This window comes from Lactuca sativa, chromosome 6 (genome assembly GCF_002870075.4).
Source record: "Lactuca sativa cultivar Salinas chromosome 6, Lsat_Salinas_v11, whole genome shotgun sequence".
Classification (NCBI taxonomy): domain Eukaryota; kingdom Viridiplantae; phylum Streptophyta; class Magnoliopsida; order Asterales; family Asteraceae; genus Lactuca; species Lactuca sativa.
The window spans coordinates 177,164,932-177,192,670 of NC_056628.2; the positions used below are offsets into that span (position 1 = coordinate 177,164,932).

The 27,739-nt window shown below is 36.8% G+C and overlaps 2 protein-coding genes across 2 annotated transcripts; one reads left to right on the top strand and one right to left on the bottom strand.

The window, feature by feature from the left end:
* The first annotated feature begins 20,439 nt into the window (after positions 1 to 20,439).
* LOC111914818 (laccase-15) lies at positions 20,440 to 23,681 on the top strand. The gene is made up of 6 exons (XM_023910524.2): positions 20,440 to 20,532; positions 20,655 to 20,806; positions 21,571 to 21,815; positions 22,312 to 22,440; positions 22,522 to 23,460; positions 23,551 to 23,681. Exons 1-6 carry the CDS (start codon positions 20,440 to 20,442, stop codon positions 23,679 to 23,681), a joined length of 1,689 nt encoding a protein of 562 aa, XP_023766292.1.
* A 311-nt stretch (positions 23,682 to 23,992) lies between these two features.
* On the bottom strand, positions 23,993 to 26,104 carry LOC111914815 (ras-related protein Rab7). The gene is made up of 7 exons (XM_023910521.3): positions 25,826 to 26,104; positions 25,705 to 25,731; positions 25,073 to 25,172; positions 24,837 to 24,983; positions 24,676 to 24,756; positions 24,461 to 24,606; positions 23,993 to 24,303 (listed from the first exon to the last, which is right to left on the bottom strand). Exons 1-7 carry the CDS (start codon positions 25,876 to 25,878, stop codon positions 24,240 to 24,242), a joined length of 618 nt encoding a protein of 205 aa, XP_023766289.1. The 5' UTR covers positions 25,879 to 26,104; the 3' UTR covers positions 23,993 to 24,239.
* Positions 26,105 to 27,739: the final 1,635 nt, after the last annotated feature.

The window sequence follows — 27,739 nt, forward strand, 5'->3', positions numbered from 1 at the left end:
TCGAAAGGTGGTCGATCAATACTAGCATGATAATTTTTTTTGTAGGAGAACTCGATAGCGGAAGGTAAGTATCCTAACTCCTGCCAAAATCCAACACGAACGCCCGGAACATATCTTCAAATGTTTGAATTGTCTGCTCACTTTATCCATCGGTATGGGGGTGGTATGTTGTATTGAAATACAACTGAGTACCCAACTCATCATGAAATTTCCCCCAACACTTGGAAGTGAAAAGCACATCCTGTTCCGAAACCACCAAAATTATCACCCTGTACCGAACCACCACCTCCCGAATGTAAATGCCAACTAGCTTTTCAGCGGATATATTCTTGGCAATCGGCATGAAGTAAGCACTTTTGGCCAATCTATAAACAATAACCCAGATAGAATCAACTCCACGCGCCATCCTTGGCAACTTTGTTATAAAATCCATGGTGATCTTTTCCCATGTCTACATGGGAATGGGTAACGGTTGCTTCTTGTCGCGGGGTCTCTAATGTTCGGCCTTTACTTTCTGGAAAGTCAGACACCTCTCTACAAACCATGATATCTCCCTTTTCGTACAGGTCCACCAATAACTCAACTTCATATCCCTAAACATCTTTGTGGCCCCTGGGTGGATCGAAAACTTCGACTTATGAGCCCCTTCTAGCAATGTCGGCCTTACCCCACAAGTAGTCGGAACCCAAACTCTACCACACTGATTTAGTAAGCCCGACTATCTCTGACGAATAAAGGAATCTACCCTATGATTCGCTCTACCTTCCAACTTTCCTTTTTCAATATTCCACTTGAGCCTTCTTGATCATATCCAATAGAGGAGAAACAATAACCATACTTAGACATATATCCCCGATAAGTGCAATTACTGCCTTATGGAACAGGGCATCGACCACAACATTGTCCTTCCTAGGATGGTACAAGATCTCACAATCATAATCCTTTACCACATACAACCATCTCCGTTGCCTCATATTCAAATTCGGCTAATCCACCAGTTACCTCAAGCTCTTGTGGTCAGCGTAGATAGTACACCTCACCCCATATAGATAGTGCCTCTAAATCTTGAGGGCAAAGAACACGACCCCTAACTCTAAATCACGCGTAGGGTAATTCACCTTATGAGGCTTCAGCTGCCTCGAAGCGTAAGCAATCACACGTCCTTTCTGCATGAGGACAACTCCCAAACCTGAGATAAACGTGTCATAATAAACCACAAAATCATCCATGCCCTCGGGAAGCTTAAGAATCATGGCCTTGAATAATATCTACATCAACGTCTAAAAAACAAACTGCTAATTGGGTCCCCACCGAAAAGTAACATTCTTCTTCATCAAGTTGGTCAATGGCACATCAATCTTGTAGAAATCCTGGATAAATATTTGATAATATCGCACGAGACCTAGAAAGCTCTGAATCTCAGATGGTTTCTCGGAACCTCCCATTGAATCATGACCTCAGTCTTGTCCAGATCGACCAATATACCCTCCCGGTTGACGATGTGCCCCAAGAACTGTACCTCATGCAACCAAAACTCACATTTGGAGAATTTTGCTTACAACCTCTCTTTCCTCAGGGTCTCCGATACCTCTATTAAATGATCCTTGTGTTGCTCCTTGGTCTTGGAGTAAACCAGAATATTATCAATAAACATGATCACCGATCGATCCAATATTGGTCTGCATACCTGGTTCAGGAGATCGAAGAACGCTGCTAGTGCGTTGGTGAGACCGAAAGACATCACCACAAACTCGTAATGACCATAACGATTCATGAAGGCCGTCTTCGACACATCCTCGCCTCTGGACCTCATCTAATCGTAACCTGATCACAAATCAATCTTGGAAAATCAAGATGCACCCTGAAGCTGGTCGAATAAGTAGTCGATCCTTGGAAGTGGGTAACAGTTCATCACTTTTGGCTTATTCAACTCCCAATAGTCAATGTACATGCCGTGTGAATCGTCCTTCTTTTTCATGAACATGATCGGTGCTCTCCATGGTGAACTATTCAGTCTAATAAGCCCCTTGTCTAGCAGCTCCTGAAGTTGCGTAGACAACTCATGCATCTCCGGTGGTGGCAAACGATATGGTACCTTGGCTATCAGGGCCGCACCAGGAACTAAATCAATTTGGAACTCAACCTGCCTCTCAGGAGGCACTCCTGAAAGATCCTCAGGAAACACATCGGGAAATCCTGAATAATGGGAACCTCACTTAACTTCGTGCCCCCAACCCGAGTATACGCCATATAAGACAAAAACCGAAAACAACCCTTCTAAAGATATCTCCTGGGTCTCGCAGTTGAATAGAGAGTCGGCCGATGTGAAGCTCCCTTGCCAGGAATAACCAGTTCTCCTCTACTTGGGGTACTAACTCTCACTAGGTGATGCTCACAGTCAATCATGGCCCTATTGGGACCCAACCAATACATCCCTATGATAACCGTCGGCCCTCGTAGAGGAATCGGTATCAAGTCAATATAATATCTCTCGATGAATAGGTTCAGGACACACCCACGATGAACCCTCAAAGCACTCACAAAATGATTATCAACAATCTCAACCTCCACTGGATAATCCAAAATCTCGGGAACATCACTAAACTTCTTGTTAAGCACAAGAGATATAAAGGATAGGGTAGCATCCGAATCAAACAGAACATGAGCAATCATACCATTTACTAAGATAGTCCCTATACAAGATCAGATATAACATAAGTATAAATAAATAAATAAAGAAAGAAAAGATATATAAATTCATGTATCGGTAACCACATCTGGTGTTGCTCAATCCTCATCGATAGTCAACTAAAATGCCTTGTTCTTTACCATAGGTTTCTCCGCCTTGCCCTGGTGGCCATTGGTAATCCTCAAGATGGCTGGTGCAGGTGCCGCCACTGCCCTTTCTGAAAATATTCGATAAACCACCTTTTATGGTTGGTCTGATTGAAATGAAAGCAAATCAGTGCACCCCAGGGGTAGTCCCTACTCATATGACCCATTTGACCACGTCTTAAGCAACTTGAACCCACTGCTCGACATGATCCACTTGCTGCAACGACTCAAACACTATTGGTCTCTAGTGTGTGAATCAAAAGTCTTGGGCTTCTTGTCCTGACCTACTGATGTCTACACCTACTCCGGCTTGCGCTTCATCCGAATCTCCAGCTCGATCTCCTGCTCAGGGGCCCTCACAATCATATCATTCATGGTCTTACATCCCAAAAAGCTCACAAACTCCTGGATATCATCCCTCAACATGTCATAGTACCTCGTCTTCTTCATTTCCTCATTGGCAATTTACTGCAGAACCAACATATCCCTCTCATGGAACGTGGCAGTCTCAACAGTTTGGTGAAGGTCTTGGAACTCCCTCACCAGTTGTTGCACCTCAATCGTTGGTGTAAAGTCCTCATGAAATCTTGTAACGAACTCCTCCCAAGTCATGGCCACCATCTCCTTAGTCCCCAATGCACGACCAACCTCCTCTCACCAGTCTTGGGCTCGGTATCTCAGAAGGCAGGAGACAAATCCAACATTTTCCCTCTCACGACAGAAGCTCGTTCGCTGAACATTCTCCATATCAGCGATCCATTGGCGGTTGGCAATGGGGTCCTTAGCCCCAAAGAACTAAGGAGCTCCACATGCCTTGAACTCCAATGAGGGAGTTTAAGCTCCTAACTTACTCGAATCAATCTCCGCCCGAAGGGCCTCGAGTCGCTCACCCAGAAGATCCATAATCCCCTCTTTGATGGTACCGAAAATCACAAGGGAGGCCTCCATGATACTGTGAGTGATCTCTGATGTGATAAACTCGTACAACCAATCATCCATTGGTTTGGAACCAGCGCCAAAACCAGATCCAGAAGCTCCTGCTCGAGTAGACACCACACTCAATTAAAATACAAACATACAAACGATCATCACAATTCCGAGGAGACTTCCTCTCTACATGACTCCTTAGAAGTCCCAAGACCATTCTCGCCTCGAATATAAATCATGTGCTTTCAGTAGTACGGACCCAATACTACTTTCCACACCTGAAGGCACTTTCCTCAAGAACTGTCCCGAAACCCCCAAGTCACCACACTAAATCTATGCACAACATCTATATGCTAAAAACATACATATCCTACCGTGGAATTTCCTAGATTCTCCTAGGAATTCTTATCTCAACCGCCCTGCTATACCGAGAACCTCAACCAACATCGTTGATTGCTTCATGCATGCGAGTTGTACACAAAATGGGATCTCATAGACAGTAGAATAATGATTTCACCCTAAATCCACAACCAAACAAGGAACAGGAAATGAGGCTAAACCAATCATTCTACGGCTATATGAACCTAATCGTATACAACTTTTAAAGCATACACTTAGCAACTAACTAATTTGATATCAATTCCATGTAACACATAACATCTAATCCTCCTCGGCTATAAGGCATCACACAAATTAGGAAATTCCATCATATGACTCCTAAAGGTATCCATAGTCATACTCTAGCATGTAATTCACATATCTGAAAAACATGGGTATGGGTATTTTGGGAACTTGAGCTCGACTGATTTCACGCATCGCAATCCTTGAAAGTATGCTCAAATCCCTCAAACCAAGGCTCTGATACCAACTTGTAACGATCCAAAAACATTGATGAAAATTTTCATTTTAAAACCAATAGTTGCATACATCAGGTATCAAAAGGTCAACCAAAAAACAAATTGTCAACAAAACATCAGAGTACAGATGAAAACGAGTGTGGAATCATGAGGGGGATGATGTGCCATCACGTCGGGCCCTTCCCTTTCGTACCGGAAGTACCTAAAACCATAAACATAAACTGTAAGCACAAAGCTTAGTGAGTCCCCAAAGTACCACATACCTAACGTGCAACTAGACCTAACCCTAGGGCATATTCCAACCCAACACATAATTATGGGCTCTAGGGCCCATCTATGGGATTTCTTTCAACCCAATTACATAATATTGCAAGAAGAAAAAAGACAGCTAGCATCTTACATATAAAATTTAGTGGGCTAGCCTTGGTGCCTTCGACGTATAAGCACAGTGAGAAGACTCACCTCTAACTAAAGATAACCAAATCACACACTCAAACTGTTGCTACCACGGCTCCTTACACTGATTATAACCCAAAGTCAACACTAACTAATAATCAGGCTTGTAACCTATAATCAATGGTCCAAATCATATTTTATCTTACTAAGGGCAGAAGACCATTTTGCCCTTCCTATACATGACCCAACTTCACAAGGACCAAAACCCCTAATGACCCAAGGCCCAAAAATGGCCCAAATATGCTTTTGGGAGAATGCCATGCGTACTCCTCATTACTCCCAACATATTGCTTGATCTTGGAAAGGTTACATGGCAACAACCTACTACACCCATCGTACTTAGGGGTTACGCCCGACGTAACCACCTAAAGCCCAAACTCTTAATTAATGCACTTAATGCTTAAATATATAATGTCCAAACGTCAGATCTAACCCTAATGAACCTCTAAAATCAAAATGTTGCAACCTTTATGCCTTTTCATGGCTACAAGGAGTCCAAAATCCAACCTAAGTCTTACTCTTAACCCAAAAGCTTAATAGATCTAGCATGGATGAATAAGAAAGACCAATATCCCATTTTTATGAATCACAAGACTCTAAAATGAAGAGACACACTCCTTATTAGGTTTGGAGTTGCTCTAACTCCCAAGATCCAAGACTATGAGACCAAAATGAACAAACTTTAATAACTAGCAAGATCTAAAGAAACATGCATCAAGTCCATAGCTTTATACTTTTTGGAGGTTGCTATGGAGGTGCTAATCCCAGATGTATAAATGTTTGAAGCTTCCAAGTGCACTCCAAAGATCTCCTTCCTCCAAGAATGGATACAGAACACTCAAAAAGCTCAAAATCTCACCAAGGAAAGTTATGGTTTGCAATGGGCCATTTAGAAGATAGAGGTTGAAGGTAAGGGATGGCTTAAGGTCATAATGTCCTTTAAATATGACCCAAACCCTAAAAATTAGAGTTTGGGATCTCCGTGAATACGCAGACATACGCAAAAGAACCCACGACATCTTTTAATGAGCTACCCACGACATACCCACAAGGTACGCCCCGCGTAAGGACTGAATATGCAATATTTTTATACTTAAGGGCAAAATTGAAAACAACCTAGAACACGGGTGTTACATGCAAGTTAAAGATAATAAGTTAATGACCTAACGTGTAGAAGACCGAAAACCACATGGACCATCCGCCGTGTAATATACACTAATTATAAAGATTTTTATATTTTGTAAAAAAAATTATCACCGGAAAAAGACTAATTTGATGGATGGGTCACTCCAAACACTGTATTTTTTAATAATCTTTTAATTTTCTTTTAACCTTTGTCAAATTTGATCCTTATATTTACTAACATTTTATTTTACACCTTATATTTCTATATTTTAATTCTTTTAGACTTCATATTTAGGTAAGTAATTGATTTAATATACATAATAAAAATTAATATATTTTATTAAAAAGTTATATAATTTTAAAAAAAATTGTCAACTTTTAAAATTAAAAAATATCAGATAGCATTGCAGTTACATAATCTTTTATCACTTGTTATATTTCATTTTTAACTACAACGTGATAGTTTTGTCATCCTTTATAGTTTCGAGAAAAAGTACCCGACAAAAATCTTTTTTACTTTTATTTTTAGTATTAAGTGTCTATAAAAGAGATATCACATACAAACTCACTTGTTAAAGAAAATTATATTATGTCCATTGTAACACATGTTTTCCAAGATGGATCGATTTAGGGTTGTAAGGAGTTAAAAGTTTGATTTTTGGAGGAAATCGAGTGTCACAACGTGACCACAAGGTGGTCACGACGTAATGAATCATTATGAGAAACGTGTATCCAGTTGAGCTCACGATGTGACACATAGGGTGTCACAGCGTGAGGAAGGTTGCAGCCTAAGCCAATGATCTTTTAGGGTTTCTTTCATATTTAAGTCTCTCTAAATTAATGTTAGGGTTCATTTTCAGCCTCCATCACTCTCTTACCTCAGAAAACCCCTAACCCTAATTACCTTGGTGATTCTTGGCCTTTTTGGTGCATTGGGTAGTTTGAAGAAGAAGGTGTTCTAGTAGTGGATCTAGAAAGGAACTTCATCATCATCAATTTGAACATATTCTAGACCTTTGTAAGTGTTCAAGATCCAAACTTTATGGCTGAATGTTGCTAAATCTAGGTTTTGTCCCATTTTCTTCATGTTTGAACAAGCTTGAAATGTTGCTAAATCTAAGGATCTCTTGAGTATGATAAGGTTCATATCTAGAAGTTAGTTGATTATTGGATTCTTGTATGTGAATTTTGGTATTCTCTCTTCACTTTTGACCTACAATGGATTTAGGACATGCATGAAGCATGCATGTCCATAAGGTAATCATCTTTTGAAGTCCCGTTTAGCTTCTAGAAAAGTTGGGGTTAGAGGCTTAATGGATTAAGGACTCAAATCATCGAAATGTTGATTCAGACTGTAGTTACGATGTGACACTAGGGGTGTCACGATGTGACCATGAAAGGATCCTGCTTCTGTTGAGTCTTGTGGTGCTCACAACATGACAGATGAAAGTTTACACATGAGGTTTGCTTAATGGATTGTCCGTGACCGAGTTGGCTAAGTTAGGTCGAGTCGAGTTGGAATCGGGTCGAGTGTGCTCTCATGATGTGACCAATGGTTGGTCACGATGTGAGGATCGATGGTTGACATTATTGGCTGTTGAATTTGACTTTGACTTTTGACCTTTTTACCAGTTTGACTTTTTGTCAAACTTGGGTAGAGTTTGAGTATTTGACTAACGATTGGTTTCAGTTTGGATTGAAGAAGCTTGGGTTGGATGTTATGTTGTTGAGGTAGCTTTTGGAATTTTATTGAATAGTTCAAGTGAGTCTATTCACTATACTCGTGGGTCGAAGGCACTAATGTTGGCTCACTGGATTATGTTTGTAGGATGATAGTTGTCTTTGTGACACTTGCTGATATGCATGTATTCTCTTGTTGTGTTTGTGAATCTTGTTGATATGCTTGTGTGATTTATGTATGTGGGGTGAAATAGACCCGATGGTGAAATACATATGTTCGTTTGAAAAATACCAATTGATTTGAAATAGACTTGGGGGTGAAATACACCCGTTCGGTTGAAAAACACCGATGAGTTCAAATAGACCCAGGGGTGAAATAGACCATATATAGCTTCGAGCTGATATGTATGTATCATATGTCGTATTTTGGGGGAACTAAGATTCGTGCTTATGGTTTATGTTTAAAATGTTTTCAGGTAATTCTGCTTTCAAAAGGAAGGGTCCGGCTTGATTGCACTGCAACCCCTAGAGATTTATTCCGCATTAAATGTTTACGATTTTACTCTGATGTTTTGAGAATAATTTTAATCTGATCATCTTTTGGAAAACCAAATGATGAATGGCTTTGACTTATTTTAAAATTAATTTTTTACTCAAGTATTTTTGGGACGTTAATAGACCCCTTATAACTTCGAGCTGATATGTATGTATGGTATGCAGTATTTTAGGGGAACTCACTAACCTTTTTTCTTATGGTTTATGTTTAAAATGTTTTCAGGTACTTCTGGTTTAAAAAGGAAGGGTCCCACTTTATCACATTGCAACCCTTAGAGAGTTATTCTGCATTAGATGTTTACGATTTTACTCTATTGTTTTGAGAATAATTTTACTCTGATTATCTTTTGGAAAAATGAATGAATGGCTTTGACTTATTTAAAAATGAAAATTTTACTCAGTATTTTTGGGATGTTACAAATTGGTATTAGAGCCTTGGTTTGAGGGATTTAGGCACACTGTCGGTGTGTGTCTGAACTCAAAATGAGGAGTTAATAAAATCTTTTAAAAGAAAATGAGTTTTCCAAAAAAAAATTTAAGATAAAAGGGTTCGATGCATTCAATTAGCCAAGCTCAAGTAAGTATTTCCCAAAATACCTTTACATGTGCTATACTTATTGTTTTGGTATAAGCATATGAGAATTACATGCTAGATTAGGGTTAAGGATTTGCTCAGGATTTGCATGATAGAATGCTAGTATGGATTTCAGATTGATGGATAGAATGACTTGATTAAGTGAGCCACTGGTTTAGATTACTCAATGCTTGAATGATGTTTGCTTTGTGCTTTTAGGGACCTTCAATAATATCAGCTAACTAATAAGTGAATATGTTAGGTTACATGTTGCATGGATTAGGTAATTTTAGAAGGTTAGGTTTAAATTTATTTTGCAACTCCTGTTTGAGTCCAACCGTTGTAATGTGATACCTTGCAATCAAAGAATTATCTAGTGCATGTGGCATATAATTGTATATGTAAGGTACTTAGAAGGTATTAGAGGGAGTCGCTATCACTGATAAATGTATCACCTTCAATAGTAATATGGAAACCATAAAACTCAGGTGTATTTCTAACTCCACTTGAACGCCTCAGAGGTAAGGACTCATCAATTAGATCAACTGGAGTTTCCTCTTCTGGTTGATTGCTAGTGTTTGAGGTTCCTTCACCGCTTGACTCTTGGAGCTCTTCAAGGTTAATTTTCCTCCCACTGTTTTGTTGGCCTATGAGTTCTCTCTCGCGAAAGACTCCTCTACTCACAACGAAGACAACTTTGTCACTCGGTCTGTAAAAGAGATATCCAAAGGACTTATGTGGGTAGCCGATGAAAATACATTGCTCACTCCGAGGTTTGAGCTTGTCATGAATTTCTTTTGTCACAAAATCCTTGCAACCCTGAACTTTGATGTGATCTAATGTGGGAACTTTCCCAATCCACATCTCGTGAGGTGTTTTGGAAACCTTTTTGGTAGGGACTAGATTAAGGATATGAGCGGTAGTCTCTAAGGCATACCCCCAGAATGAGATAGGTAATGAAGCTTGACACATCATGGAATGAACCATGTCTAGCAAGGTTCTATTGCGCCTTTCAGCCACACCATTAAGTTGTGGTGTCCTAGGTGGCGTCAATTGTGAACCAATTCCACATTCCTTAAAATAGTCAAGGAACTCGATACTAAGATACTCTCCTCCACGATCGGATTGCAACATCTTTATCTTCCTGTCCAATTGATTCTCCACTTCTTGCTTAAACCCTTTGAACTTTTCAAAGGTTTCTGAGTTATGCCTGATTAAGTAAACATACTCATATCTACTATAATCATCAGTAAAAGTCATATAGAAGCGGTTAGCATCCCTTGTGGCGGTTCTGAATGGTTCATATACATCAGTGTGTATGAGATCCAATAGACCTTCACCCCTCTCACAATTACTAGTGAAAGGTGACTTGGTCATCTTTCCAAGTAAACAAGATTTGCAAGTGTCATCCGACTTTAAGTCGAATGACTCCAAAAATCCATCCTTTTGGAGTTGGGCTATGCGCTTCTTGTGACATGTCCAAGACGATAATGCCACAAGCATGCTTTATCCAACTCATTGGAAGAATCAATGTTTAACACATTATTTCCTAAGTTATCTACAATCATCACAGTTTCATATATACCATTGCAAGGTAATGCTTCAAAATAATATACACCATTACAATAAGAATAAATACCGTCATTTTCATTATTAAAGGAAAATGTAAAACCTGGTTTATACAAACTGTGAAAAGAAATAACATTTGTCGCCATATCGGCCAAGTAACAACAATTATTCAAATCTAAATTTAAACCAATACTAAGCAATAAAGAATAAACTCCAATCTTGGTCATAGGCGACACTTTCCTATTTCCCATGATTAGGTTTATCTTCCCGTGCTCCACATCCCTACTTCTTTTTAGTCCCTACAAGTCAGAACAAATATGAATACCACAACCTATATCAAACACCCAAGAATTAGCATGTGATGAATTATTAGATTGAATAATGTAAATACCTGTAAAGGACGGCTTGATCTTGCTATCCTTTATGTCCTACAAGTACTTAGGGCAGCTTCATTTCCAGTGCCCTTTTTCATGACTGTGGAAGCACTATGCTTCATTCGGATTTGAAGAGGGAATAGTAGAACCAGCTTTGGTCCCACTTGAAGAGGATTCATCAAGAGACTTTCCCTTTTGGCTCTTGGAGGGAGCCTTCCTCTTTTTTTCCTTCCCATGTCCGATTGCTAGAATAGGGGCAGAAGTAGTAGTAGGAGTAGACACAATCGACTTGCTTTTCAGATAGCTCTCTGCAGTCCTAAGAAGGCCTTGAAGCTTGCTAAGAGTGACCTCCTCCTTGTTCATATGATAAGTCATACGAAATTGATCATAAAAAGGAGGTAAAGAGTGTAAAATAATGTCTATGGCCAACTCTTCATCAAAATTGACATTCAATTTAAGCAAGTTGTCCACGAATCTCTGCATCTTTTGCAAGTGGGCCGTGATGGGTTCACCATCCTTCATTTTGGTTGTGATCATGGAGGCAATGATCTCATACCTCTCTTGCCGAACACTTTGATGGTATCTTTCCATCAAATCATGATACATTTCATAGGGGTAGTAGTCCTCATAGGACTTCTGCAGCTCAGCAGTCATGGTTACAATCATTAGACACAACACCTTAGTCGCATCCCTCTCATGAGTAGTGTGTTCAACGTTTGTTCAGGAGTAGTGGTGGTGACATAAATCTATTTGAGCTCTTTATCTTGGATATATTCTTTGTCCTCATAACGAATAGCCATCCTGATGTTTCGAATCCAGTCATTGAAGTTTGAGCCATTGAAAATGACCCTCCCACATAGGTTCATGAGGGAGAAAGAGCCTGAAGGGGTTGGGTTGGAAGCATTGTTTGGGATAGACATTTGTAAAAGAAGAAGAAAAAAGTTTAGTTTAGATGATAATCCTTAATATTACACCCAACATGAAATATTAAGGCTAGGATCCAATACAATATTCTACAATTGCGAAGAGGGATGCCGTAATCCAATTGTAAAATATTTGAAGGTTGGTAAATGATGATTTACCAATTTCCTCCATTAAAAACGAAATAGATTATTAAGTTTTAATTGGATTTGAAATTCCTAGATCTTTGAGATTCATTAAACCTTTTCAATGGCATGTTTAAATCTCGATTGTGCCCTTCAAGTTTGTGACTGGGATGCCGAGGATCACAAACAAGGAGTGAATAACCATGCAAATTAGCTTGGTACACCTAATGTTACAAATCACCTAATCAATGTGTCGGTTAACCACACACGCTCGATTGATCTATGATTAACACCAAGTTACCCTTTTCCATACTTTTCTCAGTCCCAGATTAGTGTCCCGGTTAACCACACACACTCCACTAACGACTTAACAGGGTGCAAAGTGTAATTTCATGGATTAGAACCATTTCACATTTTTCCTAAAGTAACTAAGGTTAGGAATTTAATAAAGGTTTAGTTACTTTATATTTTTATCATTATACTTTTAATAAGGGAGAATTAATGTCCTATCCTACCCATTCGGCTAACGACCCTCCACCAGTCAACGAAGCGGTGGGTGAGAGTGGACACTCATTAAACTACCATTTTATAGGCAGTAGACTTATACCCCCTTATAAAGTATAAGGTTTGAATTTTAACTTTTAAAACTCTAGGGTTTGGAATTAAAGTTTCATTTAATGAGACTTTGCAAATTCCAAAACTTTAGGGAAAGTTTTGAAACTTATCAAAACTCTTCACATTCATAACCTATGAGTTTAATTTGATTTTAATGAAGAGACCTTTCATTTTCCATAACTTGAGGACAAGTTATGGAGGTCATTAAAATGCATTTAGATCATTATTCTAACAACTAAAATTATCACATAATCTATGATCTAACTAAACTCATAATCAAAGATAATCTCTAGTCAACAATTTGAAAGCAATTTTGTTTATCATATAAAAACAACAATTACTTGAACACTTTGAAAATTATCTTGTGGTTGGATAAGTACACGCACTACCATATCATAAAAAACATTTCCAATGATCCAAGACAGTTTGTGGTAGTGTTCCAAATCCAAACCAGGCCAAGAAACTTGAAATTCTGCACACAGAGCCTTCAACTCGTCGAGTACATGAACTGGACTCAGCGAGTTGCTCTGTTAGTGAGTGGACTTGTTGAGTCTGTTCATGTACTCAGCGAGTTCACCAGTCAGAGGCAAAAATTTTGACTTTTTTAGCTTTGAAAAACTAGTAAGCATCAAATATAATAGAAAACAATCCTAGGCTCAGATACCACTGTTGGGTTTTGAGCACTATAATACTCCTATGGTGCAAATGCAACCCTAAATGCTTTGGATCTATGTTTTCTCTATTATACATGCATATTTTCAATTTTTCCAAAGCGTTGTCCTAACTAGCATACAAATTGCCAATTGAATAAAACATCTAGATAGATGACATACCTTTTGAAGGACTTGTAGTTCTTGACCCTTGAAAGCTTGAGTACCTCAAGTGTGATGCCTCTAATGGTTCACAAACACCAATATGCAAGAGGATGATTTAAGAGAATAATCTATTTATCTCAAGTAGAAGAGGCCACCGATTTTGGTCTATGGAGGGTTCTATTTATAGAGTTGGACATGCTAGGTTTACACTTGGTAAACACTAATAACCCATGACTTTCCACATTCTCATGCTCCATGGGTTTAACCTCCATGGACTATCCATGGATTAGTTTAGCCCATAATCATGGATCATTAGCCCACATTGGTGAAGGCAACCCAAAAGGACCATGCTACAATATGGTCAAGTACATACCAGTTATAGTTATGGTCTTAGACACCAAATCCAACACCAGTCATGTTGAAGGCTCTGTGAGCGTTCTAGATAGTCTGTAGGCCGGTGCGGCGTTCCGGACAGGTTGAAGGTTCTGTATGCATGTTGTTTGTTATTATGTTAATGTGGTGGTACTTTGGGGGAACTCACTAGGTTGTGCTTATAGTTTTTAGTTTATGGTTTCAGGTACCACAGAGGACTTTGGCAAGGCGAAGGCATGACCGTACATATCCTTGGTTTTACAACTAATTTGATCTTGCGGGACTCTGATTTTAAATAATGTTTTGAAAACAATGGTTTTTTGACGCCTCTATTAGTAAAAGGGGTTGTTTTGAAAAGTTTAGATTTGTTGGAATTTTCGGGATGTTACAATAAGGAATGACTTAGAGTTCTTAAAATGAAGAATTGCGTCCGAATCAAGCTGAAAATCAATATATGTGATCGCATTTTTCATTTCTGCGATCGAATAATTTGGTCGAAATTTTCCAGGGTCGAAAAAAAAGTCATCTAAAATATCATCGTACTTCATTTAAAGGCAAATATGGGAAAAAAAATTGAATTTCTACGATCACATTTCTCAAATCTATGATCTCATTTTCTGATAACTTCTTCTGAAAGGTTCTTGCTCGCATATAAATATGACTCTCATAATTAGATTCGAAGGCGAGACAGTTCCAGACGATGAAAAACACTTCTGAAGGAGATTTCTGACACCTTTCAGCGATTTCTGAAGATCTGAAGGGTGTGAATCATCTCATACACTTATTTTAGAAGATTATTCGGTTACTGTTTCTTGTTATTAGTTTAGATTTGTTTTTAGCCATGTCTGGTTAAAACCCTAGTTTTCAGTTCTGCATTAGACTAGTACTTTTCATGTGATCAGTTATCAGATCCGATTTTCATTATGTGATTCTATTTAGTTGTTTCAGTTTTGAACTTAATGAATGTTTGATTTTAAATTTTTGTTAGTCTGATCACTTATCTAGGGTTTTACCATTCCATTTAATTAGTTAATAGAATATGTAATTGTTCTTGTCAACTGGTAATAAGTAACAAGTATCAGATTGGTTCCGTGTTTGGGATTTAACTCTGATATAAACTGAAGTATCATATCTTTACGCTTCCGAGCTTGTGAGAAGCATTGGGTATTATGGAAATTTTACACAGATCTTAATGCATTTTTTTTTATCTTAATTAAGAGCTTGTTTAATTAGACAATAGAAAGTTAGGGTTAACTGAAGAGATTGTTTTGGTTAATTTAACTAGGTAAACGAGATTATACTAGAGCTTTTTAGTTTCTCTCAGTACCAGCTTAGATCGAACGCATTCTGAATAACCAGATCTGAGTTGATTGCATGATTAGGAACGTAACAACAGAGTTGAAATCATTTTTATTACTGAGTTTTATTTAATTTATTTCCATTGCAATTTTTAGTTTTTAGTTTAATTCAAAAACCCCTTTTATAATTTCTGATTTATTTAGAATGTGCCTGAAGCAAAAAGGCATTGATTGTTAGGCCGTGTCCCTGAGGATTCGGCCCTGCTTCCCTATGCTATTGCAACCAACATTGAAATTTTATTTGCTTAATACGCCCATGACAGCATGTTAACAGTGGTGTCACCTAAGAAGTCCAAGACATATGATGTGTGTTTTGGGGCCAGTTGGGTCGAAGCTGATGTGGCAAGTGCGGTAGGTAGCATAATGGGGTTTGTCACGTGATGAGATCTAGGTGGTTCAATTGTGGTCAGATAGGACACATGAGCAGGGATTACACTCAGGGGCATTGATATGTTTCCATTGCAATCAGAACGGCCATAAGAAGTTTGATTGTTCGAGTTTAGCTAGTGAAGTGGTGAGGGAACCTGCACCATCCACCCTAAGGATTATTGGTGGCCTCTAGGGCAAGGGGGAGGCCCCTCTGGTGAGGAGTCGAGCTTTTTAGTTGATTGCAGAGGAGGCTAGAGCAGTGTCAAATGTCGTTACCAGTATGTGTCTTCTACTTTATTTAGTATGCTTTCCTTATTATATGCTTATTGTTGTTATGTTTATAATTAGGAATGTTCTTAGTCAATGTAATGCCTACTTTTGTACTTTTTGATTCGAGGGCTACTCGATCGTTTGTATCTCTTGCATTCAACAAGAATTTCGATGTTATTTTGGGAGCGTTGGATCATTCTTTGGTTGTTAAGATTGTCGATGACTGTACCGTGAGTGCATCAAAGGTTTATCGTGATTGCGTTATGCAGATGTTCCGGGTGAAGTATCTGATTGATCTTGTTCATATTCATCTAAGAGAGACAAAGGTTATTATGGGCATGGATTGGCTAAGCTAGTTTGGAGTTATGATCGACTGTGAGCATCAGTTGGTGCGAGTTCAAACCCCAAGTGGGGGAGAACTGATTATTCATGGTGAAGGCGGTCAGAGCGGACCAACCATTTGTTCAGCGACAAGGGCTAGGAGATATTTGCAGCATGGGTGTTCCGGGTTTTTGGCTTATGTGGTGGATACAAGGATATAGCAAAAGAATACCATTTTAGATGTTTCATTCATACGGTATTTTCCTGACGTGTTTCTTGAGGATTTGCCGAGAGTGCCTCCTGAGAGGCATATTGAGTTCATGATCGATTTAGTTCTAGGTGCGGCTCTGATAGCCAAGGCACCTTATCATCTTGCACCTCCTAAGATGCAAGAATTGCCCATGCAGCTTCAGGAGTTGTTTTCTTTGCGATTCTTGCATGTATGTTATATGTTTATTGGGTGAGGACCGTTTATATAGTTAGGCGAGACCCGTTTATATGTTTGCGGGGCGAGACATGTTTATATATTTGTTGGGTGAGGCTCATTATGGTATGTGCTATTTTGGGGAACTCACTAAGATTTGTGCTTACAGTTTAAATTTAAATGTTCCAGGTACTTCTGGTAGCAAGGGGAAAAGCCCAACCTGATTGCATCACATCCACCGAAGATTCCGCACTATCTATTTTATGATTCCACTTTGATTTTTATTGGAACTACAAACTCCAGTTTTGATTATCTTTTGTTGGGATGATGTTTGAACTATTTTATTATGATTTAAATATGAAAATTTTACTCTATATTTTGGAACGTTACACGTTTATTAAATGTTTAAATTCCTAGCAATATTGATATTGTGCTCAAGCAAGGTTGGAATCACATTAGTAATATGAGTATGTTAGAAATTTATCATTGGAAAATCGAGAGTGTTGGCCATATCCAAAACTCTCTTTAGTGGTTAATATAGGTTTTTACCTCCTAAACGAGTTGATGATTTCAGTTGTGGCGGTAGATAACATGAAATCCCTTATTGTGTAACACCCAGATCGCATGTAAACTCTTTAATTTTTAAATATTTATTTACTCTATATAAAATGCCATTATGATGGGCATAATGGAGGGTTATGTGGGGCGTAGCTCATTTAACCTAGTTGCGAATTTCTCTTGAGTACGTTGGGCATACTCGTGGCAGAGGCAAACCGTAATTTTTGGGTCTTGGCATTTAGGGGAGTATGTTGGGATTACCTTCTAGGTACGCATGGTGTAGCATGTTTAGCCCCATTTTCCTTTTTCTTTTAAGCTTAATACGTTGGGCATAATGAGGTAGTATGCTTAACATACTCACCAGAAGGCTTTTTGGGCTATTTTGGGCCTTGGGATATATTGGGTATTGGACCATAGTTATTTGGGCCAAGTGTGAGAATGGTAGAATGGTCTTCCACCCTTAGTATAATAAATTATGTTTTGTACCTTTAACTATGGGTTATTACCCTAATTGATAATTAGGGTTGGTTTGGATATGATTAGTGTGAGGAGCTACTATAGCAGCAGCTCGTGTGTATGTGGCTTTCTTATCATCGGATTGAGGTGAGTCTCTTCTTTGTACTCATGGGTCGAAGGCACCAATGTTGGCCCACTGGATTATGTTTGTAGGATGCTAGTTTTATGTGTGATACTTGAATGTTATCTATCATCGGATTGAGGTGAGATCCCTTGGCATGAATCATAAACTCGTTTTCATGAGGATCATACCAACGTTGGAGATTTTCAAACTTAATAATGGTTAAGGATTTCCCTGATGAAAAGCCATAAGATAATTGTAAGATAGAAGAAATGGTTTAGAGAAAATCATAAAGAAAAACAAAGAGTAAGGAAAAAAAGCAAAAGAGATGAAATGGAATAAGAGATGTCACATAGAGAAGGGTAAAAAAACTCAACAAGAACAAAAAAAGTAATCATTTACCATGCTGACAGAGCAATTAATGTGCATAAGTAATTGACATGCCGCCGCCTAGAAAACTAGAAAGTTGCATGGAAAAGCCACTCAGAGTCTCAGACGTTGATGTCATCAACATCATTAGACCTAAGACTAAGGGCACTTGACGACGCCTCCTATGCAACGTTATTAGGAATCATTTCCGAGAAGAACAAACCATAACATTGCATTTGTGAAGTGATAAAGACACCTATTCAAGGGCGGTGCTAGACACTAGTACTAAGTAGAACAACTGATCTACCTAGCATAGAGTAGTTATCATGCACGCGATAAGCACACAAACAATTTAGCTTGATATACGCCTTGCTCTGTGTAAACCACCTTTTTACTCTAACAAAATGTACTAGAAGAAGGACCATCAACCATCAAATAAGGATAATATCCCCAGACAGCCTACGTCAGTGGAAGATAAGACAAACAACATGATCGACCTACAAAGGCTAGATCGTGCACAAAACATAAGTACGGTATCTCACCTACATACACACCCAAAACCCTAATATCTCATCATAAGTTAACTTGATCGTCAGAGTGTACTCCTATGACCTCCACCCGGAGTGTGAATGATGGTGTTCCACTTTATGATGATCTCAGTTTTGGCCAGGTGAAGTCTTATTTACCCTTACCATCCTCAACCTGAAATACTAGTTCACATCATGTATTTTTAGCTTTGTTTTGACGAAAAGTTACAAAACTAATTGTTGGTTTGCATACACGATAAGAAGAAAAAGAATAAGGAGGTGTTTGAGTTTGAGGAGATAACACATACAAAGGTAAATGATTTAGGTTATTATAGTTTCTTCATATAAAAAAAATACTAAACTATATATGTTGGTATGGAGGATGAGATGAATAATACTAAGGAGGCGCCCAAGTTCTTAGATACGACACATACGAAGGAGGTGAAGGATTTAGGTTTGTATAATTTCCTTCAATAAAATTATAGTAAACTTTAAATGTTCATATGCACGTATGACTCAGATATAGGATTTATATCTTTATATAACCACTCGACGACTAGTGTGTTAATTGCAATTGCACATATGACTCAGATAGATTATTTATATCTGTATACCCACTCGGTGACAATTGTGTTAATTGGAATTGGGACCAAATGAAGCTCGAACCCCAAGCTAGGTGGATGTTACCCTGGTGCGGGATTCAATACTCGCAATTCGGGAATATAAGAGATTTCGTTGATTATGCTTCCTCGTGAGGGAATTGTCCCAAGAAAAGGAATACGCTATGTATGATCTTATACCCTACCATCCGGAATATTTGGCTTGAAAGGAATGATAAAATTTTCAAAAAGATTGGAGTCAACCCAACCAAAACTAGGGATTCCATCATAACTCAATCTTTCAAATGGAATAAGTACATGGGTAATGGATTAGAAAGCTCGGCGGAACGGAGTTTGCTCTCCTTGTTTATCTTATGGCTCTATTTAAATTTTAAAGTGAGTATTGTTTTGTAATTTATTGTTTTTTTTGTTCTGGTTGTTCACCCGTACATAACTGCTTTTTATTGTTTGGGTCTTTACTTGTAAAACTATTCCCTAAAAAAAAGGAAGTTGGATGTTGACCGGATAACTATATCTTCATTTATATAATTACATCATTTAAGATTTCAAAATGGATATTTATATCATTGTATATGTGTTCATACATATTAACACCTCAAACGCGTATTGGAATTTGGAGGTGCTTGCACATCTTTTACTTTATCAAATTCTAGACATCTTTTGAAAACCAAGATATATAAAAGAAATAATATAGTAAACTTCATATCTTATAGATCGAAAACCTTAAACCCCGCTATTAATTTCCTAACTTTTTAGTTTTTGCAACTCATAAAATATTACTTTTTCGTGGAATAGTTTTTCCCAAACTCATAACCAAATTTCATAGGTAGCTATTTGTCGAAAAATAATAGTCATGGGTTAATGCCACGTTGAAAAGCGAGTTTTGTGCATGATTATCCCATAAATATCATATTACGTTTAACGATAGAATTTACGACGACGTTGGAGTTTTGTAGCAAATAATCTTTTTGTGAAAATACAGTAATTTTGATTTATACAAAATTGTTGTTGGGTTCTATTTTATTAGTATTTATTTTCATTATTGTTTTGACTACTTTATCTATAGGTAAATTTAATGATTTAAGTTAGTAACTCAACTAAATACGTAAAAAGCTTAATGGAAACATGACGATATAGTCTATACACGTTACTTTTTTGAATTAATATCACCTCCTCCCACTTACGCAATTCTATGTATAAATTTACATGACTTCGACTAGAAAAGCTGTATGCATGGTCATCTACAATGCCTTTATGTATCAAAATCTTGTTGTTCTTCTTCATATCATTAGCAAGATTCACTAATTCAGAAGCATGGGGTCGACATCATGTGTTTTTCGTAAGTATGTTTAGAAGAAAGTTTGCATTTTTTGTCCCTTTAATATCATAAGCTTTTATATACATGTCATTCATAATTAAGTATGAATCGCATAAATTAAACATAAATATTTGATTGTGTAGGTGAAGGAGGCATCGTATACACGACTTTGTGAAACGAAAACCATTTTAACAGTAAATGAACAATTTCCAGGACCAACGTTGTATGTTCATGAAGGAGATACAATTTATGTCAAGGTCCATAACAATGGAAGATACAACATCACCATTCATTGGTATGAATTGAAACTCTTTTCTTGTTCATTACAAGTTACAACATCATCATATATAGTACTTAACTTGGTCACAAGATTCTTTAATTTCATACAATATTTATGTAAAGATATTTGACTAATAGTTAAATATTATCGTTTAACTATCAGATCAAAACTCATATTTATTCTTATTTGTTTGTTTTTATATGTTAATAAGAAAAAAAAAGTATAACAAATCGATGCTAGCTCATGATTTTGGCAAAATACATACTTTTAATTAAATTTAGAGCAACAGTCATGAAATTAAGCCCGCTTTTGGCACACAATGAAATGATTTTATTTTAATTTCAAGTAAAAACTTGTAGTATTTAGTTATAAAAAAAAATATAATCCCAGTCTTAGATATGAATAGTTTCCACCTCAAAAGAGTATAAAGTAAGTAAATTTATTACTTATATTTTACGTAGTGATTCTATTTAGTAAAAAAGCAATTCACAAAACACTTTTTAAAATTTAAATATTCATGGCTACAAATAAATTTGCAGAAGCAGACCAAAAAACCTGTTAACACAAAGCCACAAGATACGAACTCATACGCACAATGCACACAAGTTTAGCACGACAATAACACGAGAATGCTATATAAACAACATACAGTTTACGAGAATGATCAAGCAATATGATCAACTCAATAACTTCATATATATAACTCAACACCATATTATATATCCTTAATTATTCTTAACAATTTTTTTACAAGTATATGAATGAGTTCAAAACCTCAGGCATGGTGTAAAGCAACCACGGAATCCATGGAGTGATGGTCCTGAATATATCACACAGTGTCCGATTCAACCAGGTGATTCGTTTAACTACAAGATCATATTCTCATCGGAGATTGGGACACTATGGTGGCATGCTCATAGCGACTGGTCTAGAGCCACCGTCCATGGTGCTATCATCGTGTACCCCAAACATGGCACCACCTATCCCTTCCCCGAGCCTTATCAGGAAGTGCCCATAATTTTTGGTAAGTATATATACTTTGTTTAGCATGTATATTTTTATATCTTTAACGAATTTATCATCGAAAACATTGAAAAAAACACTCTTTTCATTCAGATTTGAACATAACTTTTGTCCAGCCCATTCCTCCAACCCATCTACTTAGCCCACGAACCAGATTTAGCCCATGATTAGAATATCACACATAAACGAGTTCGCTGCAACATAAGAAAAAAAAGAAAACAAGTAACTATTTTTCATATATAATATACCTTTGATCCATATAAAACTTAATCCAACGTTTCATCATTGGGAAAAGTCATCGGGTCGAGAATTGGGTCGAACTCTAGTTGAGATATGAACCGAATTTAGCCTACAATCAGAATATCACACATAAACAAGTTCACACCATAAGAAATAAAAGAAAACAAGTAACTATTTCTTATAATAAACGGATCGATCCATTTAAGTTAATATTGTTGAATAAAGAAATATTTCAATAAAAATGTTCATTCTTTCAGGCGAGTGGTGGAAAGAAGATATTATGGAAGTGCTCGAGGAATTTGTCGCATCAGGTGGTGCCCCAAGAGACTCTGATGCTTATACCATCAATGGTCAACCTGGTGATCTTTATCCATGTTCGAACCAAGGTTAGATTCGTAATTTTACATGCTTGAAAGCTCAAACTTTTGCAACGAAAGTATTTCAAGGTTAAGACGTTTTTTTTACAGATATCTTCAAGTTAAATGTGAAATACGGGAAAAGATATCTTTTACGTATGGTGAATGCTGCAATGAACGAAATCCTCTTTTTCGCCATTGCTAATCATTCACTAACAATTGTGGGAGCCGATGGTGGCTACACCAAGCCAGTGACAAAAGAATATGCAGTAATCGCCCCCGGCCAAACACTTGATTGTTTGTTAGAAGCAACCAAGGCGGCCGGTGGCAGTTACTACATGGCTGCCAGAGCATATTCAACCGCGTTTGGCATTCCATTTGATAACACCACCACCACCGCAATCCTTGAATATGATAATGGAACTAATTTACCAACAACCACTCCCTTCCCTTCTCTACCTTTTTACAACGACTCCAGTGCTGCTTTTGACTTTCTTATTGGTCTCAAGAGCCCGGGCCCACTTTTATTCCCGTTAAACAAGTACGATATGCAAATATATTCCACCGTTTCTGTAAACGCAGTCCCATGTCAGAACAATTCATGTGCGGGCCCAAATGATACACGACTGGCAGCTAGTATGAACAACATAAGTTTTGTATCTCGGTTTATTGATATACTTGAAGCATATTATTATAACATCAACGGTGTGTTTGGGACACGGTTTCCTAGTGTTCCTCCATTGTTTTTCAACTTTACTAGTACTAACTTACCATCGATTTTACTAACACCTAAGAGGGCTACGGAAGTGAGGGTGATCGAGTATAATTCAATCATAGAAGTGGTTTTTCAAGGAACAAACTTGGTAGCGGGTATTGATCATCCTATGCATTTGCATGGATTCGATTTTTACATCCTTGGATGGGGATTTGGCAACTTTGATAAAAATAATGACCCGTTGAAGTATAACCTCGTTGACCCACCTCATCGAAACACAGTCATTGTTCCAATAAATGGATGGGTTGCGATTAGGTTCAAAGCTCATAACCCTGGTAAGATGCATATTACGTTACATGGTTTTTTTTTTTTTTTGTAATATATAATCTTGAATTGTTTTTATAATAATAATAAATTTGGAACAGGAGTATGGTTTATGCATTGTCATCTTGAGCGTCACCTTACATGGGGGATGGAAACAGTATTCATCGTTAAGAATGGCAAAGAGGCTCAAGAACGCATCCTACCACCACCCCTACACATGCCACGATGCTAATTTCGTGTACATAGCATCGTTTATTCTTATTTTATGGATTAAAAGATATACATTATAAACTTATAATTAAAAACTTATTAACCGGTGTGATTCTTACTCTATATGTTATTTGATGTTAGAACTTAAAAAGTACACAACGTATAGAAAAATGCCTTAATGGATTAAGACACTATCCCTTTGCCTATTTGCTTTTTTTTTTTCACTCCTCTCGCATTAAAAATAATGAATATTATTAAAACCAACAAATATTAATCATATTAGTCTTCGGTCTAAAAAGGTCTAGAAAAGAAAAACAATAAGATCACTAAAAGTTTAAATCAAAGGCCACCAAAAATGTGTATAACTTCCAGAAAAATCTCAAAGGTTATAAAGCATGTTACAAATATTGTAAAATGTTGAATAAAAGAACCCCACAAGAAAATTTTAAAAAAAGGTACAAAAAAATCAACACTTAAAGTTTCAAATTTTGAAAATAGAAAAAAACACACGTGTTGTTAGCCACCCTTACGTATAAAAATGCCAAGGATGACATCAGCAACAAGCAAACAGACAATATGGTTAACAAGCACAGCCACCTCGTTGCTCTGTTTCTGGAACAGCTTCCGGGACACCCTGGAAATATCTGTATAATATAACACAAAAAAAAAAAAAATTCAGAAAATACAAGAAATAGCAAATTACTTTCATTCATTTGTTGTATTACATATATAGCATTGTATTTGTATATTTAGAAAATTGGAAAGAAATAATAATAATTATTGTTTTTTATGTGCACTTACATATCCTGTTCATGCTCATTTGCCATTGCAGTTCTTGCAATAGACAAGAATGCAGCATCAACATTAAAGTCTTCTTTAGCAGATGTCTCAAAGTAAGGAATATTCCCTTTTGAAGCACACCATTCCCTTGCTTTTTTCTCAGAAACCTAAAAATTAAAATTACTTTTAGTAAATTAGTAATTAAATTTTAAATTATTAATATAATGAAAACTTACCACTCGGCTATTTCCACCATCTATATCGACCTTGTTACCAAGCAATATGAAAGGAAAAGTACTTGGCTCTGGTGGATTTGCCTAAAAACAAAATCAGAATAATTAAAATATGAATTGATTAAACTACAATTACAAATTAACAAATTAACAAATTAACATACCTGTTTGAGAAATTCCTCATGCCAATTATCAAGTGTATCAAAAGATCGCATCACATTCACATCATACACAAGAACACAACAATCTGCTCCTCGATAAAATGCAACACCAAGACTTTGAAACCTCTCTTGTCCAGCTGTGTCCCATATCTTGAAAATGAATTTTATGATGAGTGAAGAAGATATGAATTAGGTATAAAGTAACACAATTAAGAATTAAGAATTAAGAATTAACTCACCTGTAAAGTGACAAGTCTGTCATCTATTTGCAATTCTTTGGTGACAAAATCAGCTCCGATTGTAGCTTTATATTGCTGACTGAATTTCTTATGTACATATCTTAAAAATAGTTAAGAGAAAATCACAATAACCAGTTGATTCAGCATATTGAGTGTATAAACTGTTTAGCTGTGAATCAAGTATCTTAAACATCAATGATATAGAAGAGTTAGAAAGATAAAATGAACAAACAAGATGTAGAAATGTAAATTTGCCCCAAAAAACAGGATCGTTGTAACTTTGTTCTAACTTTCATGGGGATGAGGCTTTAAACACTACATTCTAAAATCTAAAAGTACTTTTCTACTAAAGCAAGATATTCCGTTCAACGGATAAAGCGAGAAATACAAATAAAACGGGAAAAGCATCAATATTCTTCTTCTCTCCACCTTTTTTAGGGGTGGTGTTTGAAGCATTCAACGCCATTGTGAGGCTAAGAAAGAAGAAAAATAGAGGAAGGAAGAGAGAAGAACAGGGCGTCGCTCTCCGTCGTCGTTACGACGGTGTTGTGGAGGTGCCATATCGGCCCTCCACGGCGTTTTTGGTCCCATACCGATGAGTCTAAAGAAAAACATAAAAGTTAGAAGGATACTGATTCATCAATGACGTCTTACCAACCCTGAAAAGAAATCACGTGAAATTTCAAAAGTAAAAATCATGAGAACGAAATCGAGTTTCAAATCAAACCCTAAATCAAAAATCTACATACATACCCACTGTCGCCAAGGACGATGACCTTGAGCAAAGTTCTTCTACGCATAGCCATAATCGAACAAGATTTCAAATCTGCAGAGAGAGATTGAGATCAACAAGTGGTGGTGAAAAGGGACGCCAATTTCGATCTGTGTTTCTGTAAGATTTTATGAAAATGATGATATAATTGAGGTTGAACAGCAAAGGAGGTACAACACATAATGCATATTGTATATATGGTTATAGCGTGACTTGTCTTATATGCGATGAATCTTGTTCTGGAAAAAGGTATTTTCCCATACGTGGGCGGACCAGGAAGACACCGGTGCGTCCTAATTTTTTCTATATTCTCTTTTTATTATTATTAATAAACACAAAAATGACCTTCAAAGTACATAAAAAGTCTTAAATATATATAATCTAACTAAAAAAACTGCGACAAATGTCAAATAGTATATTTTGTTGTTTTTGTATTAATTTTTTTTTAAGGAACACCAAACTCACATTCTCTAATGCTATTTATAAATCTACATCTATATATCTATCCCAAACATGATTAAATATATGATCAAAGTGGTCTGGCCCCTTTTATGGGGTCCAAGTAGCCCTGTCGAAAATACCCGATACCCAAATTATCTGCCCGATTTTTTCGGGTATCGGGTAAAACGGGTCGGGTAAATCGGGTATCGGGTAAATTTTTCCGGGTAATCGGGTTATCCGAAATTTTTTCGGGTCGGGTAAAGGGTATATTTTTTGGGTTTCGGGTATACCCAAATTATTTTAATTTTTTTTGTAGAGCTTTTACTATATAACAGGTATTTGATTACGCTTAAACTAACTATTATTATTGTAAAACATAAATATATTTATTATGACAATACGACACTAACAATATTAAAAGTAATTTTTATATATCATCACGTTCTTTAAAATTTAACTGTTTTTTTGATTATAGTTTTTATTACAACTAACAAACTCATTATCTTGACGAAACTTTAGAACATAGCAAAACTTATGACTACATTTATCTTAAACATTTTAAACTTTTAAATTAAGATCTTTAGGTATTTGTTTTTTTAACATCTTATTAGATTAGATTAAGTCGTTAAAAAATTACTTGATATCTCATGTATTATTGAGTAGAAAATCTCAATGTTCAAAGCTTAAGTAACTTCGTTTATGTCTCGTTTGTTTATATAAACAAGACTAATAAAGCACGACTTATTTATTTCATTAAATTTATTTTTAGGTGAAATTAAAAAAAAATCATATATTTCGGGTAATACCCGAATTACCCAAACCCGAATTACTCGAATTTAGTTTGGGTAGGGTAACGGGTAATTTTTCTAACATGAAAAAACCCGAATTACCCGATCCGAATTACCCGAAACCCGAAAAAATTACCCGTTCAACATCCCTAGGTCCAAGAGACCAAACCTTTGGTGTTGACCGGTCATCGGTGAGTGTCGAGAGGGAGTGTCTCGCATATTTTGAAGCAATACCCCAAAACATTTATAGATTTTGGATTTGAATGCCTTGCAAAAACATCATTATAATGAAGAAAGTTGAGAAGTTAATTCGAATTTAGGGTTGCTCGAACGTAACTCGAGCTACCTTGGCAAAACTAGACGTCCAATCCGCCTACGACAACTAAAGTTAGAGTTGTATATGTAGTTTTTACACAAATTGTTTTTCAACTGCATATTCGAGAATTTTGTCAATTTTATCAAATTTTCACATTAGATGAGTATATATATTTATATTTCCATTTTGAACACTTTTAAGAAAATATAAAAATCCATACTCTCGAGAAGGAAAAAAAAAGAAAAAAAAAAACTCATTTATTTTAATGCATAGAACTTTGAGTGTTCCTTACGGATTATCCTGAGTTGAATCAATAACATTATAAGGATGGAAAAAATAATAAGAAAAGT

Coding starts and splice junctions, on each gene's coding strand:
- LOC111914818 (XM_023910524.2), top strand. CDS start 20,440: ATGCCTTTATGTATCAAAATCTTGTTGTTCTTCTTCATATCATTAGCA. Junction 20,533..20,654: donor GTCGACATCATGTGTTTTTC/GTAAGTATGTTT, acceptor TTGATTGTGTAG/GTGAAGGAGGCATCGTATAC. Junction 23,461..23,550: donor GTTCAAAGCTCATAACCCTG/GTAAGATGCATA, acceptor AATTTGGAACAG/GAGTATGGTTTATGCATTGT.
- LOC111914815 (XM_023910521.3), bottom strand. CDS start 25,878: ATGGCTATGCGTAGAAGAACTTTGCTCAAGGTCATCGTCCTTGGCGAC. Junction 25,173..25,704: donor AAGACGTCATTGATGAATCA/GTATCCTTCTAA, acceptor ACTATTTTTAAG/ATATGTACATAAGAAATTCA. Junction 24,757..24,836: donor ATGAGGAATTTCTCAAACAG/GTATGTTAATTT, acceptor TTTTGTTTTTAG/GCAAATCCACCAGAGCCAAG.